The following is a 14,755-nucleotide window of genomic DNA, read 5'->3' on the forward strand; positions in this document are numbered from 1 at the left end:
ATAAACTTTTATGATTCAGATAGAGCAGCAGTTTGAAGACACTTTCCAATTTACCATTATCAAATTTTGCACAGTATTTTTGTATACAAACTTTCTGGGGAACAAGAGCTTACAGAGCATGTGCACGAGTTCACAGGGTATACATATACTAGTCTGTGATTGGCTGATGTCTGTCACATGATACAGGGGCCGGAAAATGGGAGAACAAATACATTTGTCAAAAAGAAAAACTACTGCTTATTTGAAATTCAGAGTAAGTGCTAATGCATTGTCTTTTTATTATGTACTTGTTAATGATGTAATTATTTTACATGTCCCCCAATTGCCCCCCAAAAATGTGTGTAGTGGCATTAATAAAATAAGTCGCATTTTAAATTTCTTTCCTATGACATGGAGAGTCCACAACATCATTCCAATTACTAGTGGGATATTCAACTCCTGGCCAGCAGGAGGAGGCAAAGAGCACCCCAGCAAAGCTGTTTAAGGGACACTGAACTCACATTTTTTTTCTTTTGTGATTCAGATAGAGCATGCAATTTTAAGCAACTTTCTAATTTACTCCTATTATCAAATTTTCTTCATTCTCTTGGTATCTTTATTTGAAATGCAAGAATGTAAGTTTAGATGCCGGCCCATTTTTGGTGAACAACCTGGGTTGTTCTTGCTGATTGGTGGATAAATTCACCCAGCAATAAAAAAAGTGCTATCCAGAGGTCTGAACCAAAAAAAAACTTAGATGCCCTCTTTTTCAAATAAAGATAGCAAGAGAACAAAGAAACATATATAATAGGAGTTGCTTAAAATTGCATGCTCTATCTGAATCACAAAAGGAAAAAAAATTGGGTTGTATGTATTGTGTACTTGTAAAACACGGCTAATCACCCATTAGGGTCTCAAGGCGCTGCTCATTTTATTGACCTCGGAAGGATGAAAGGCTGAGTGGACCTCGCCAGGGATCGAACCTACAACCTTGGGTTGTTACATAGCTCAGTCACAGTGCCTTAGCATGCTGAGCTATCTTGCTTCCTGCCTTTCTCTCCAGTCTGCCTTTCGTCCATCTGTGGCCCAATGCATGGAGGTGATTGGTCTGATGGTGGCATCCATGGACATCATTCCTTTTTTTTTTTTTTTGGGACACTGTTTAATCATAACAAACAATGTAAAAAGCAAATAAAAAACCAAAAAAAAAAACCAATATATTTTTAAAGACAAAAAAGAAAAACATAAGCCGAATTTCCCCCCTCCCCAAAGATATTTTAGTGCACAGCAGAGGAAAAAAATACAGTCAGGTAATGTCTACAAGGCAGCTGATTTTATGTGCGCGCTTACGTCCGCTGGAAGAGGCAGAACTGCAAACCGTAATCAAATCATATGAATTAAGCACATCCATTAAACAAATTGGAAAAAAAAATATATAACAAAAATGTTAAAAAAAATGATACTGGAATAAGAAAGAAAAAAAAAGTTCTTAAGCTATAGATAGGAGAACAACACTGAACATAGTGGCTGCCGTATATGGCCAAAATTAACACTCTGCCAGGGATATGTGCATACAGTTTTTCTGGGTATCTCCATATTGTGTGTATGTCATTTATGTGGGGGGGGGTTTAATATCTACATAATTATGCATGTAAGTTACTTATATATCTCTTGTTTTATATTCTTTCAGTTGCTATTCCTGCACCATTGTGGGAATAGGACTTGATCCAACACGAGTCTACCAAAGGCATTAGCTCGCTGAATGATATAGGGGGGATTTCTAGGTTAATAATCTTTTTTTAAAAGGAGCGTTAGGAGCCGTATCAGGAGAGACACCATCACATTGGGCTGCTAAACACAGGAAGTGAGCGATGGGATGTACGGGGGGTCCCCTGTTTTTGGAACAAGTGCAAGAATTGGATCAGGGACAGCTGACGGGATCCAGTGGAAGTTAGAATGACAAGTACGGATCTGCCTGGACATGCAGAAATGTCTCTGAATCTTCCTCTAACAGTTACACTGCTGCCTGTTCTGAGGTTGTGCGCCATGAGTGTGCTTTGCGTGCCTCGGTGAGGTGTCACCGTACTGAATTCCTGAACCCATCCTCTCAGGATCAAGTTCTCCTGATTCTATTTTATTTAATATTGTTCGGGCACATTTTAAGAAAGCTTCTTTCACATTCTCTCCAGTCAAAGCACTGGTTTCTGAAAACATCAATTCATTTTGCTGCGCAAAACGAGATGCCTCCAGGAATGTTACTTCTCTGTCAGCATCCAAATCCTTCTTGTTCCCGCAGAGGATGATAACGATGTTTGGGCTGGCCAAAGTCCGGGCATCTGTAAGCCAGTTGGTTAGTGCATTGTAAGTCTCCCGGCTAGCAATGTCATAAACCAGCAAGGCGCCAGCTGCCCCCCTATAATAGCTTCCTGTTACAGACCTGAATCTCTCTTGACCAGCTGTGTCCCAAATCTGAAGCTTGACAGATTTTCCAGCTACATTAACAATCCGAGATCCAAACTCCACTCCAATTGTGTGGTTTTAGTCTTGTTTAAATTTACTCTCGATGAACTGGTGCTAAAGGCAGGACTTCCCCGTTCCTGCACTGCCGATCACAAGGAATTTGAACAGGAAATCGTACGTCTCGGACATGGTGGCCTCACCTCCTCCGTTGGCCCCGGGGCCCGGCCTCTATATCACTGTCACCGACACCTTGCAGCTCTCAAGATGGCAACCAGGGCTTCGGCAACCACTTCCTGCCCACACCCTGCGTGCTTCTGCGTCTAATCCATGGACATCATTCCTTTTGCTCGGTTTCATCTACGACCACTTCAGCTTTGTATGCTCCATCAATGGACTAACAAGAGACTCTCTCGTGGTGGGTGTCACAGGAACATCTGTCTCTGGGCACTTGCTTTCTGAGGCCTTCCTGGGAAATTGTGACTACGGACGCCAGCCTGTCAGGCTAGGGAGCTGTTTGGGGACCTCTAAAAGCTCAGGGCCTGTGGTCTCGGGAAGAGTCCTCTCTTTCCATAAACATCTTGGAGTTGAGAGCTATCTTCAAAGCCCTATCAGCGTGTCCTCAACTGTCGTTGGTCTGGTTTATAAGATTCCAATCTGACAACATCACCTCAGTGGCTTACATCAACCACCAGAGAGGGACTTGGAGTTCCTTAGCCATGAAGGAGGTGACTCGCATTCTGCAGTGGGTGGAAGCCTACGATTGTCTCCTATCTGCCATCCACATTCCAGGAGTGGACAACTGGGAAGCAGATTTTCTGAGCAGACAGACCTTTCATCCCGGGGAGTGGGCTCTCCATCTGGATGTGTTCTCTGAGATATCCCTCAAGTGGGGTGTTCCAGAGTTGGATCTGACAGCGTCCTGCCAAAATGCCAAGGTTCCAAAGTACGGTTCCAGGTCAGGATATCCTCAGGCCATTCTGAGCGATGCTCTAGTGGTTTGTTGGAGGTTTTCTCTGGCCTATCTGTTTCCTCCGTTTGCTCGCCTTCCACGAGTCATTGTTCGTATGAAACAGGAGAGAGCATTGGTGATACTAATAGCTCCTGCATGACCTCGCAGGATCTGGTTTGCGGATCTAGTGAGGATGTCATCTCTACCTCCTTGGAGGTTACCTCAGAGGAAAGACATTCTACTTCAGGGTCCTTTCCTCCATCCAAACCTAGATTCTCTGAAGCTAACTGCTTGGAGATTGAACACCTAGTTCAGTCTAAACGTGGTTTTTCTAAAGCGGTCATTGAAACTATGATTCAGGCTCGAAAACCGGTTACTCACAATATTTATCATAAGATATGGCGTAAATATCTTTCTTGGTGTGAATCTAAGGGGTTCTCCTGGAGCCGGGTGAGGATTCCCCGGATTTTGCCTTTTCTTCAGGATGGACTGGATAAGGGTTTATCGGTCAGTACTCTAAAGGGTCAGATTTCTGCGTTCTCTATTCTTTTGCACAAACATCTGGCAGACCTACCAGACGCTCAAGCCTTTGTTCAGGCCATGGTTAGAATCAGGCCTGTGTTTAAACCTGTTGCTCTTCTGTGGAGACTTAATTTAGTTCTTAAAGTTTTGCAGCAAGCTCCGTTTGAGCCAATGCATTTTGCTGATATAAAACTGTTATCCTGGAAAGTTTTAATTTTTGTTGCCATTTCTTCTGTTTGTAGAGTGTCTGAGCTTTCAGCTCTGCAGTGTGATTTCCCCCTCTCTTATTTTTCATGCAGATAAGGCGGTCCTTCGTACTAAATTGGGGTTTCTCCCTAAGGTGGTATCAGATCAAAACATTAATCAGGAAATTGTTGTTCCTCCTTTTTGTCCTAATCCTTCTTCTCAAATGGAACGTCTTTTGCATAACTTGGATGTTGTGCGGACTCTAAAATTTTACTTACAAGCTACTAAAGATTTTTGGCAATCTTCTGTCCTGTTTGTGGTTTTCTCTGGAAAGCGTAAGGATCAAAAGGCCTCTTCTACTTCTCTATCTCTCTGGTTGAGAAGTTTGATTCGTTTGGCTTATGAAACTGCTGGACAGCAGCCTCCTGAGAGTATTACGGCTCATTCCACTAGGGCTGTCTCCTCTTCTTGGGCTTTCAAAAATGAAGCTTCTGTGGAACAGATTTGCAAGGCGGCAACATGGTCTTCTTTGCATATTTTTTCCAAATTCTACTTTTGCCTCGGCTGAGGCTTCTTTTGGGAGGAAGGTTCTTCAAGCGGTGATGCCTTCTGTTTAGGTCCTCTTGCCTTTTTCTCCCCCCCTGTTCATTCCGTGTCCTCTAGCTTGTGTATTGGTTCCCACTAGTAATTGGAATGACATTGTGGACTCTCCATGTCATAGGAAAAAAACAAAATGTATGCTTACCTGATAAATTTCTTTGATTCCGGACATCGAGAGTTCACGACCCCGTCCTCTCTTTATTTATATATCGGCAGTTTTTTTGTGTAAACCTCAGGCACCTTTTCACCCTTGTGTTTCTTCCTTTTCCTTCGGTTGAATGACTGGGGGTTATGGGTAAGGCAGTTACACTTATCAGCTTTGCTGGGGTGCTCTTGGCCTCCTCCTGCTGGCAAGGAGTTGAATATCCCATTAGTAATTGGAATGACGTTGTGGACTCTCCATGTCCAGAAAGAAAGAAATTTATTAGGTGAGCATACATTTTTTTTTTAAAACTGCATTTTGTTAGAAAAAGTGCTTTTACATTGCGGTCTAAGGGAACTGTGTGTTCCCTGTAAATATAAATGTATATACTTATATATTTATGTGTTAACCCCTTAACAACCAAGGACGTACAGGGTACGTCCTACAAAAACTGTCACTTGATGACCAAAGACAGACTGCCAGTACCCAAGATGGTGGCAAATAGGTACAGGAGGAGGGTTAGAGCTGTTTGGGGGAAATCAGAGTGGTTGGGGACTAAGGAGGAATCCTACACTGCAGAATATATATATTTTAAAAAAAAAAAGCCTTTTATTTTAGTACTGGCAGACTTTCTGCCAGTACTTAAGATGATGGGGGCAATTGTGGGGTGGGGGAGGGAAGAGAGCTGTTTGAGAGGGGTCAGGTTGGGATCTGGGGGTTGGGATATGTCAGGTGGGAGACTGATCTCTACACTAAAGCTAAAATTAACCCTACAAGCTACCTAAGTAACCCCTTCACTGCTGGGCATAATACAAGTGTGGTGCACAGAGTTATTTAGCAGCCTTCTATTTACCAAAAAGCAATGCCAAAGCCATATACAGTATGTCTGCTATTTCTGAACAAAGGGGATCACAGAGAAGCATTTACAACCATTTGTGCCATAATTGCACAAGCTATTTGTAAATAATTTCAGTGAGAAACCTAAAGTTTGTGAAAAAGTGAAAAAAACTTTTTATTTGATTGCATTTGGCGGTGAAATGGCAGCATGAAATATACCAAAATAGGCCTAGATCAATACTTTGGGTTGTCTACTTAAAAAAATATATATACATGTCAAGGGATATTCAGGGATTCCTGACAGATATCAGTGTTACAATGTAAATATCTCTAATTTTTTTTTTTTTTTTGGGGGGGGGGGGGGGGGTAATGGTTTGGAAATGGCAAAGTGCTACTTGTACTTATTGCCATATAACTTGCAAAGAACATGTAAACATTGGGTATTTCTAAACTCAGGACAAAATTTAGAAACTATTTAGCATGGGTGTTTTTTGGTGGTTGTAGATGCGTAAGAGATTTTGGGGGTCAAAGTTAGAAAAAATTTAAATGTTGTCTTAAAAAAAAAAAGGTGCTGTGGTCACTAAGGGGTTAATAGGTGTGCAAGTAAATTGTAAGTTGTTTAAAATTGCTGGTCTATCTGAATCATGAAAGTTTAATTTTGACTTGAGTGTCCCTTTTTAAAGGGATAAAAGTAAAAATTAAACTTTAATGCTTTAGATGGAGAAAATAATAATTAAAAAAAAAAGCTTTCCAGTTTTCTTCTATTTTGAACTTTACCTCTTAGTGTGTTTAAAACCTAGCTCCTTTCCATTAGTAGGCTCATAAATGTGCACATGTCCGGAACACTATAAGGAAGTAATGTTTACAACAGTGTAACACTGTTATAATGCCCAAGACTCATGCACACTCCTGAGCCTACCTCAGTATGCTCTCATGGATAGAAGCTAAGTTTTAACATAGGATAACATGAGAAACGGGTAAATTTGTCACTCTGTGGTCATAAAAGTTTAATTTTCACTTCTCTGTGTCTTTAAATTACATTTTATTTAGTTTAAAAGTCTATGTATTTACAACAGGATTATTTAAATACTATGTTTTAATTTGTGCCAGTTGCTCTACCTCTAAAACAAATGATATAATGAACCTAAGGGAAAATCCCAAAATGTTTTACCTTTTAGAACCACAGATATATACATAAGCATTTGTACTTGCATATAACATTATTCTCCACAGAAAATGTTGCCAGCTGGGTAGCATTATGAAGTAGCCAGATATGATTTTACTTAAAGGGACATTAAACCCATTTTTTTTTCATGATTTAGAGCATGTAATTTTCAACAACTTTCTAATTTACTTCTATTATCTAATTTGCTTCATTCTCTTGATATCCTTTGCCGAAAAGCATATCTAGATAGGATTAGAAGCTCCTGATTGGTAGTTGCACATAGATGCCATTGTGTGATTGGCTAACCTCTGTGCATTGCTATTTCTTAAAAAAAGGATATCTAAAGAATGAAGCAAATTAGACAATAGAAGTAAATTGGAATGTTGTTTACAATTATTTTCTCTATCTGATTAATGAAAGAAAAAAAAATGGGTTTAATGTCCCTTTAAGCTATCTAAAGCACACATTTATTGCAAAATTAAACATAAATTGATTTAATGATATTTTGTGCAAAAATCATTGAAAACAAAACTTTTTTAATTAATTTTAGCTTGAGGTGGTCATTAAAATCAGCCAGATGGTTTTCCCATTAAATAGGTGCTGTGGAGAACACTGTATAATATCTGTATGAAACTACTCCGTTCTGGGAAAAAGAGTTGGCACATTCAAGTAAACATTATCCATACAAAAGCATATTGGTGCACTTCCGGTTTTCCTGTTGTTTTGTTGGATATTTAGTGTCTTCGGGACCCAGAGAGCAGTGTACAAGTGTTTTTTAGATAAGATTTCGGTTGGATTTTTATATTAATGTTATCAGCTTGCAATTAAATATATTCACTTTCACTTTTCTTTGATGTACTGTGTAGGAAATCGATCCCAGCCTTGGGGTGGCCGAACTTCCTGATGAATTGTTTGAGGAGGACAATATGCTAAGTATGGGCAAGAAGATGATGCAAGAAGCAATGAGCGCTTTCCCAGGCATTGACGAAGCAATGAGCTATGCAGAAGTAATGAGGTAAAATACAGGTTGTGGCCATCATGGCAGGATGACTGCCACTTGTTAACAAAGCTTTTCTATAGCCAATAATGCTGTATTTACATTTTCAGTATAGATAGTGATTTAAAGTGAATGTAAATTTTGATGCTAAAGTGCCCGTTTTTTAAAAATTCGATTAAAAAAAAAAAAAAGGCACTAAAATTCATCAAAATTTACATTTCACTCGTGTTGGGAAAAAATACTTAGCTTTTAATCTTGACAGCCGCTCCAGCTTCCTCCACCCGTCGCAAAGCCTCTTCCTGGATCTAAAATGAGGAATCTGGCTTCCTCCAATCACAGCGTTGAATCAGACACTGATTCCCCCGGGGGGGAAGCCGTGATTGGAGGATGACCTATCCATCATTTCTGACGTCAGAAATGGCTTGCGACGACCAGAGGAAGTTGGAGCTGCTGTCAAGTTTAAAAGGTAAGTATTTTTTCACAACACTAGTGAAATGTAAATTTTGATGAATTAAAGTGCCCCTGTTTTTAATCAAATTTTTTTAAAACCTTGCACTTTAGCATCAAAATTTACATTCACTTTAAGTAGTCAAGGAGTAAATTCTATACAATTTAGTACACTCCAGCAAGTAAAATGAATCATTCAAAACATATTAAGGGGGGATTTATTGTATAATGCCCCTTTTATACCTTTCCAGTTCTTCCCAAATCACTTCAGTTTCTTTCTCCTACAACAGGCTGGTGAAGGGTATGAATTTCTCTGTAGTGGTCTTTGACACAGCTCCCACAGGACACACTCTGCGGCTGCTTAACTTCCCGACCATTGTAGAGCGAGGGCTGGGAAGGCTCATGCAGATCAAAAACCAGATTAGTCCTTTTATATCCCAAGTGAGTCTTCTGCTCTTCCCACTTCTTATCTTTATTGCTTACCTTCTCTGAACCTTATTATTTGATCTATTCCTGTAGTACAGCCTCTTTCATAATTATGAGCTGTTTATCTTTATTTCATAGATGTGTAATATGCTTGGTCTGGGTGATATGAATGCAGATCAGCTTGCGTCCAAGTTAGAAGAAACTCTTCCAGTTATACGATCGGTCAGCGAACAGTTCAAAGACCCCGTAAGAAAACTATTTAACATCCTGTTTAAATAATGTGTCTTGCATGTAATCAAATGTATTGTTTAAAGGGACAGTCTAGTCCAAAATAAACTTTTATGATTCAGATAGGGCATGTAATTTTAAACAACTTTCCAATTTACTTTTATCACCAATGTTGCTTTGTTCTCTTGGTATCCTTAGTTGAAAGCTTAACCTAGGAGGTTCATATGCAAATTTTTTAGACCTTGAAGGCCAACCTCTTATCTAAATGCATTTTGACAGTTTTTCACTACTAGAGGGTGTTAGTTCATGTGTGTCTATAGATAACACTGTGCTCACGCACGTGGAGTTACCTAGGAGTCAGCACTTATTGGCTAAAATGCAAGTCTGTCAAAAGAACTGAAATAAGGGGGGGCAGTTTGCAGAGGCTTAGGTAGAAGGTAATCACAGAGGTAAAAAGTGTTTCTCTTGTTAGGTGTATCCAGTCCACGGATCATCCATTACTTGTGGGATATTCTCCTTCCCAACAGGAAGTTGCAAGAGGATCACCCACAGCAGAGCTGCTATATAGCTCCTCCCCTAACTGCCATATCCAGTCATTCTCTTGCAAGCTCTCAACATAGCTGGAGGTAGTTAGAGGAAAGTGGTAAAATATAGTTAGTTTTTTCTTCAATCAAAAGTTTATTGTTTTTAAATGGTACCGGAGTGTACTGTTTTTATCTCAGGCAGCATTTAGAAGAAGAATCTGCCTGCGTTTTTCTATGATCTTAGCAGAAGTAACTAAGATCCACTGCCGTTCTCACATATGTCTGAGGAGTGAGGTAACTTCAGAGGGAGAATGGCGTGCAGGGTATCCTACAATAAGGTATGTGCAGTTAAGTTTTTCTAGGGATGGAATTTGCTAGAAAATGCTGCTGATACCGGATTAATGTAAGTTAAAGCCTAAATACAGTGATTTAATAGCGACTAGTATCAGGCTTGCTATCAGAGGTATATACTCTGATTAATGTGCAATATAAAACGTTTGCTGGCATGTTTAATCGTTTTTATATATGCTTTGGTGATAAAACTTATTGGGGTCTAGTTTTTTCCACATGGCTGGCTTCATTTTTGCCTAGACGCTTTCCACTGTTATAGTATAAAAGTTACAGTTGGTGCAGTTAAAATTACAAACTGTGACATTCAGCTTCCCTCAGCAGTCCCCTGCATGCTATAGGACATCTCTGAAGGGTTCAAAAGTAGGAGCTGTGGCAGTTGTTATGACTGTTTAAAAAACATATTTTTCGTTTTGTTAATCTGTTTTTTGTATTAAGGGGTTAATCATCCATTTGCAAGTGGGTGCAATGCTCTGCTAACTTGTTACATACACTGTAAAAATTTTGTTAGTTTAACTGCCTTTTTTCACTGTTATTTCAAATTTTGGCAAAATTTGTTTCTCTTAAAGGCACAGTAACGGTTTTTTATATTGCTGGTTAACTTGATTTAAAGTGTTTTCCAAGTTTGCTAGTCTCATTGCTAGTCTGTATAAACATGTCTGACATAGAGGAAACTCCTTGTTCATTATGTTTAAAAGCCATGGTGGAACCCCATAGGAGAATGTGTACTAAATGTATTGATTTCACTTTAAACAATAAAGATCAGCTGTTATCTTTAAAAGAATTATCACCAGAGGATTCTGACGAGGGGGAAGTTATGCCGACTAACTCTCCCCACGTGTCGGACCCTTTGACTCCCGCTCAAGGGACTCACGCTAAAATGGCGCCAAGTACATCAAAGACGCCCATAGCGATTACTTTGCAGGACATGGCGGCAATCATGTATAATACCCTGTCAGCGGTATTAGCCAGACTGCCTGAATTCAGAGGAAAGCGCAATAGCTCTGGGGTTAGACGTAATACAGAGCGCGCAGATGTTTTATGGCCCATGTCTGATACTGCGTCAAAATATGCAGAAGCTGAGGAAGAGCTTCAGTCTGTGGGTGACGTCTCTGACTCGGGGAAACCTGATTCAGATAGGTCTACTTTTAAATTTAAGCTTGAGAACCTCCGGGTGTTGCTTGGAGAGGTTTTAGCTGCTCTGAATGACTGTGACACAATTGCAGTGCCAGAGAAATTGTGTAGACTGGATAAATACTACGCGGTGCCGGTGTGTACTGACGTTTTTCCAATACCTAAAAGGTTTACAGAAATTATTACTAAGGAGTGGGACAGACCCGGTGTGCCGTTTCCCCCCCCCCCCCCCCTCCTATTTTTAGAATTTTTTTTCCAATAGACGCCACCACACGGGACTTATGGCAGACGGTCCCTAAGGTGGAGGGAGCAGTTTCTACTTTAGCAAAGCGTACCACTATCCCTGTCGAGGACAGTTGTGCTTTTTCAGATCCAATGGGCCTGGTTTGAAGGAAATTATTGCTGACATTACTGGAGGTAAGGGTCATACCCTTCCTCAGGACAGGGCCAAATCAAGGGCCAAACAGTCTAATTTTCGTGCCTTTCGAAACTTCAAGGCAGGTGCAGCATCAACTTCCTCTGCTACAAAACAAGAGAGAACTTTTGCGCAATCCAAGCCGGCCTGGAAATCTAACCAGGCCTGGAGCAAAGGCAATCAGGCCAGAAAGCCTGCTGCTGCCTCTAAGACAGCATGAAGGAATGGCCCCCTATCCGGCAACGGATCTAGTAGGGGGCAGACTTTCTCTCTTCGCCCAGGCATGGGCAAGAGATGTTCAGGATCCCTGGGCGTTGGAGATCATATCTCAGGGATATCTTCTGGACTTCAAAGCTTCCCCCCCACAAGGGAGATTTCACCTTTCGAGATTATCTATAAACCAGATAAAGAAAGAGGCATTTTTACGCTGTGTGCAAGACCTCCTAATAATGGGAGTGATCCATTCAGTTCCACAGATGGAACTAGGACAGGGATTTTATTCAAATCTGTTTGTGGTTCCCAAAAATGAGGGAACCTTCAGACCAATTTTGGATCTAAAGATCTTAAACAAATTCCTCAGAGTTCCATCGTTCAAAATGGAAACTATTCGGACAATCCTACCTATGATCCAGGAGGGTCAGTACATGACCACAGTGGTTTTGAAGGATGCTTACCTTCACATACCGATTTACAAAGATCATCATCGGTTCCTAAGGTTTGCCTTTCTAGACAGGCATTACCAGTTTGTGGTTAGCTACAGCCCCAAGAATTTTTACAAAGGTTCTGGCGTCTCTTCTGGTGGTCCTAAGACCTCGGGGCATAGCAGTGGCCCCTTATCTAGACGACATCCTGATACAGGCATCAAACTTCCAAATTGCCAAATCTCATACGGACATAGTGTTGGCATTTCTGAGGTCGCATGGGTGGAAAGTGAATGAGGGAAAGATTTCTCTATCACCCCTCACAAGGGTTTCCTTCCTAGGAACTCTGATAGATTCTGTAGAAATGAAAATTTACCTGACGGAGTCCAGGTTATCAAAGCTTCTAAATTCCTGCAGTGTTCTTCACTACATTCCGCGCCCTTCGGTGGCTCAGTGCATGGAAGTGATCGGCTTAATGGTAGCGGCGATGGACATAGTGCCATTTGCGCGCCTACATCTCAGACCGCTGCAATTATGCATGCTCAGTCAGTGGAATGGGGATTACACAGATTTCTCCCCTCTGCTAAGTCTGGATCAAGAGACCAGAGATTCTCTTCTCTGGTGGCTATCTCGGGTCCATCTGTCCAAAGGTATGACCTTTCGCAGGCCAGATTGGACAATTGTAACAACAGATACCAGCCTTCTAGGTTGGGGTGCAGTCTGGAATTCCCTGAAGGCTCAGGGATCGTGGACTCAGGAGGAGAAACTCCTCCCAATAAATATTCTGGAGTTAAGAGCAATATTCAATGCTCTTCTAGCTTGGCCTCAGTTAGCAACCCTGAGGTTCATCAGATTTCAGTCGGACAACATCACGACTGTGGCTTACATCAACCATCAAGGGGGGACCAGGAGCTCCCTAGCGATGTTGGAAGTCTCCAAGATAATTCGCTGGGCAGAGACTCACTCTTGCCATCTATCAGCGATCCATATCCCAGGTGTAGAGAACTGGGAGGCGGATTTTCTAAGTCGTCAGACTTTTCATCCGGGGGAGTGGGAACTCCATCCGGAGGTGTTTGCTCAATTGGTTCATCGTTGGGGCACACCAGAATTGGATCTCATGGCGTCTCGCCAGAACGCCAAGCTTCCTTGTTACGGATCCAGGTCCAGGGACCCAGAAGCGACGCTGATAGATGCTCTAGCGGCACCGTGGTTCTTCAACCTGGCTTATGTGTTTCCACCGTTTCCTCTGCTCTCTCGACTGATTGCCAAAATCAAGCAGGAGAGAGCATCAGTGATCTTGATCGCGCCTGCGTGGCCACTCAGGACCTGGTATGCAGACCTGGTGGACTTGTCATCCTTTCCACCTTGGCCTCTGCCTCTGAGACAAGACCTTCTACTACAAGGTCCTTTCAATCATCCAAATCTAATTTCTCCGAGACTGACTGCCTGGAGATTGAACGCTTGATTTTATCAAGGCGTGGCTTCTCCGAGTCAGTCATTGATACCTTAATACATGCACGAAAGCCTGTAACCAGGAAAATCTATCATAAGATATGGCGCAAATATCTTCATTAGTGTGAATCCAAGAATTATTCATGGAGTAAGGTTAGGATTCCTAGGATATTGTCCTTTCTCCAAGAGGGTTTGGATAAAGGATTATCAGCTAGTTCTTTAAAGGGACAGATTTCTGCTCTGTCTATCCTTTTGCACAAGCGTCTGGCAGAGGTTCCAGACGTCCAGGCATTTTGTCAGGCTTTGGTTAGAATTAAGCCTGTGTTTAAACCTGTTGCTCCTCCATGGAGCTTAAACTTGGTTCTTAAGGTTCTTCAAGGAGTTCCGTTTGAACCCCTTCATTCCATTGATATCAAACTTTTATCTTGGAAAGTTCTGTTTTTGATGGCTATTTCCTCGGCTCGTAGAGTCTCTGAGTTATCAGCTTTACAATGTGATTCTCCTTATCTGATTTTCCATACAGATAAAGTAGTTCTGCGTACAAAGCCTGGGTTTTTACCTAAGGTAGTTTCCAACAAGAATATCAATCAAGAGATTGTTGTTCCATCATTGTGTCCTAATCCTTCTTCAAAGAAGGAACGACTTTTACATAATTTGGACGTAGTCCGTGCTTTAAAGTTTTACTTACAAGCGACTAAAGATTTTCGTCAAACATCTTCCCTGTTTGTTGTTTACTCTGGACAGAGGAGAGGTCAAAAGGCTTCGGCAACCTCTCTTTCTTTTTGGCTTTGGAGCGTAATACGCTTAGCCTATTAGACTGCTGGACAGCAGCCCCCCTGAAAGGATTACAGCTCATTCTACTAGAGCTGTGGCTTCCACCTGGGCCTTTAAAAATGAGGCTTCTGTTGAACAGATTTGCAAAGAAAGGTTCTACAGACAGTGGTCCCTTCCGTTTAAGTACCTGCCTTGTCCCTCCCTTCATCCGTGTACTTTAGCTTTGGTATTGGTATCCCACAAGTAATGGATGATCCGTGGACTGGATACACCTAACAAGAGAAAACATAATTTATGCTTACCTGATAAATTTATTTCTCTTGTGGTGTATCCAGTCCACGGCCCGCCCTGTCCTTTTAAGGCAGGTCTAAATTTTAAACTACAGTCACCACTGCACCCTATGGTTTCTCCTTTCTCGGCTAGTTTCAGTTGAATGATTGGATATGGCAGTTAGGGGAGGAGCTATATAGCAGCTCTGCTTTGGGTGATCCTCTTGCAACTTCCTGTTGGGAAGGAGAATATCCCACAA

At 41.5% G+C, this 14,755-nt stretch overlaps 1 protein-coding gene and 1 pseudogene across 2 annotated transcripts in view; one reads left to right on the forward strand and one right to left on the reverse strand.

Moving 5' to 3' along the window:
• Positions 1-14,755, forward strand: part of GET3 (guided entry of tail-anchored proteins factor 3, ATPase) — a 79,656-nt gene that overhangs the window by 23,213 nt on the left and 41,688 nt on the right. For both annotated transcript variants that reach the window (XM_053717842.1, XM_053717841.1), the window contains exons 3-5: positions 7,707-7,855; positions 8,575-8,725; positions 8,849-8,956. In XM_053717842.1, coding sequence (XP_053573817.1) covers positions 7,707-7,855; positions 8,575-8,725; positions 8,849-8,956 — 408 coding nt within the window. The remainder of the gene's footprint in view (positions 1-7,706; positions 7,856-8,574; positions 8,726-8,848; positions 8,957-14,755) is intronic.
• Positions 1,243-2,628, reverse strand: LOC128663491 (ras-related protein Rab-4B-like; annotated as a pseudogene).

This window comes from Bombina bombina, chromosome 6 (genome assembly GCF_027579735.1).
Source record: "Bombina bombina isolate aBomBom1 chromosome 6, aBomBom1.pri, whole genome shotgun sequence".
Taxonomy (NCBI): Eukaryota; Metazoa; Chordata; class Amphibia; order Anura; family Bombinatoridae; genus Bombina; species Bombina bombina.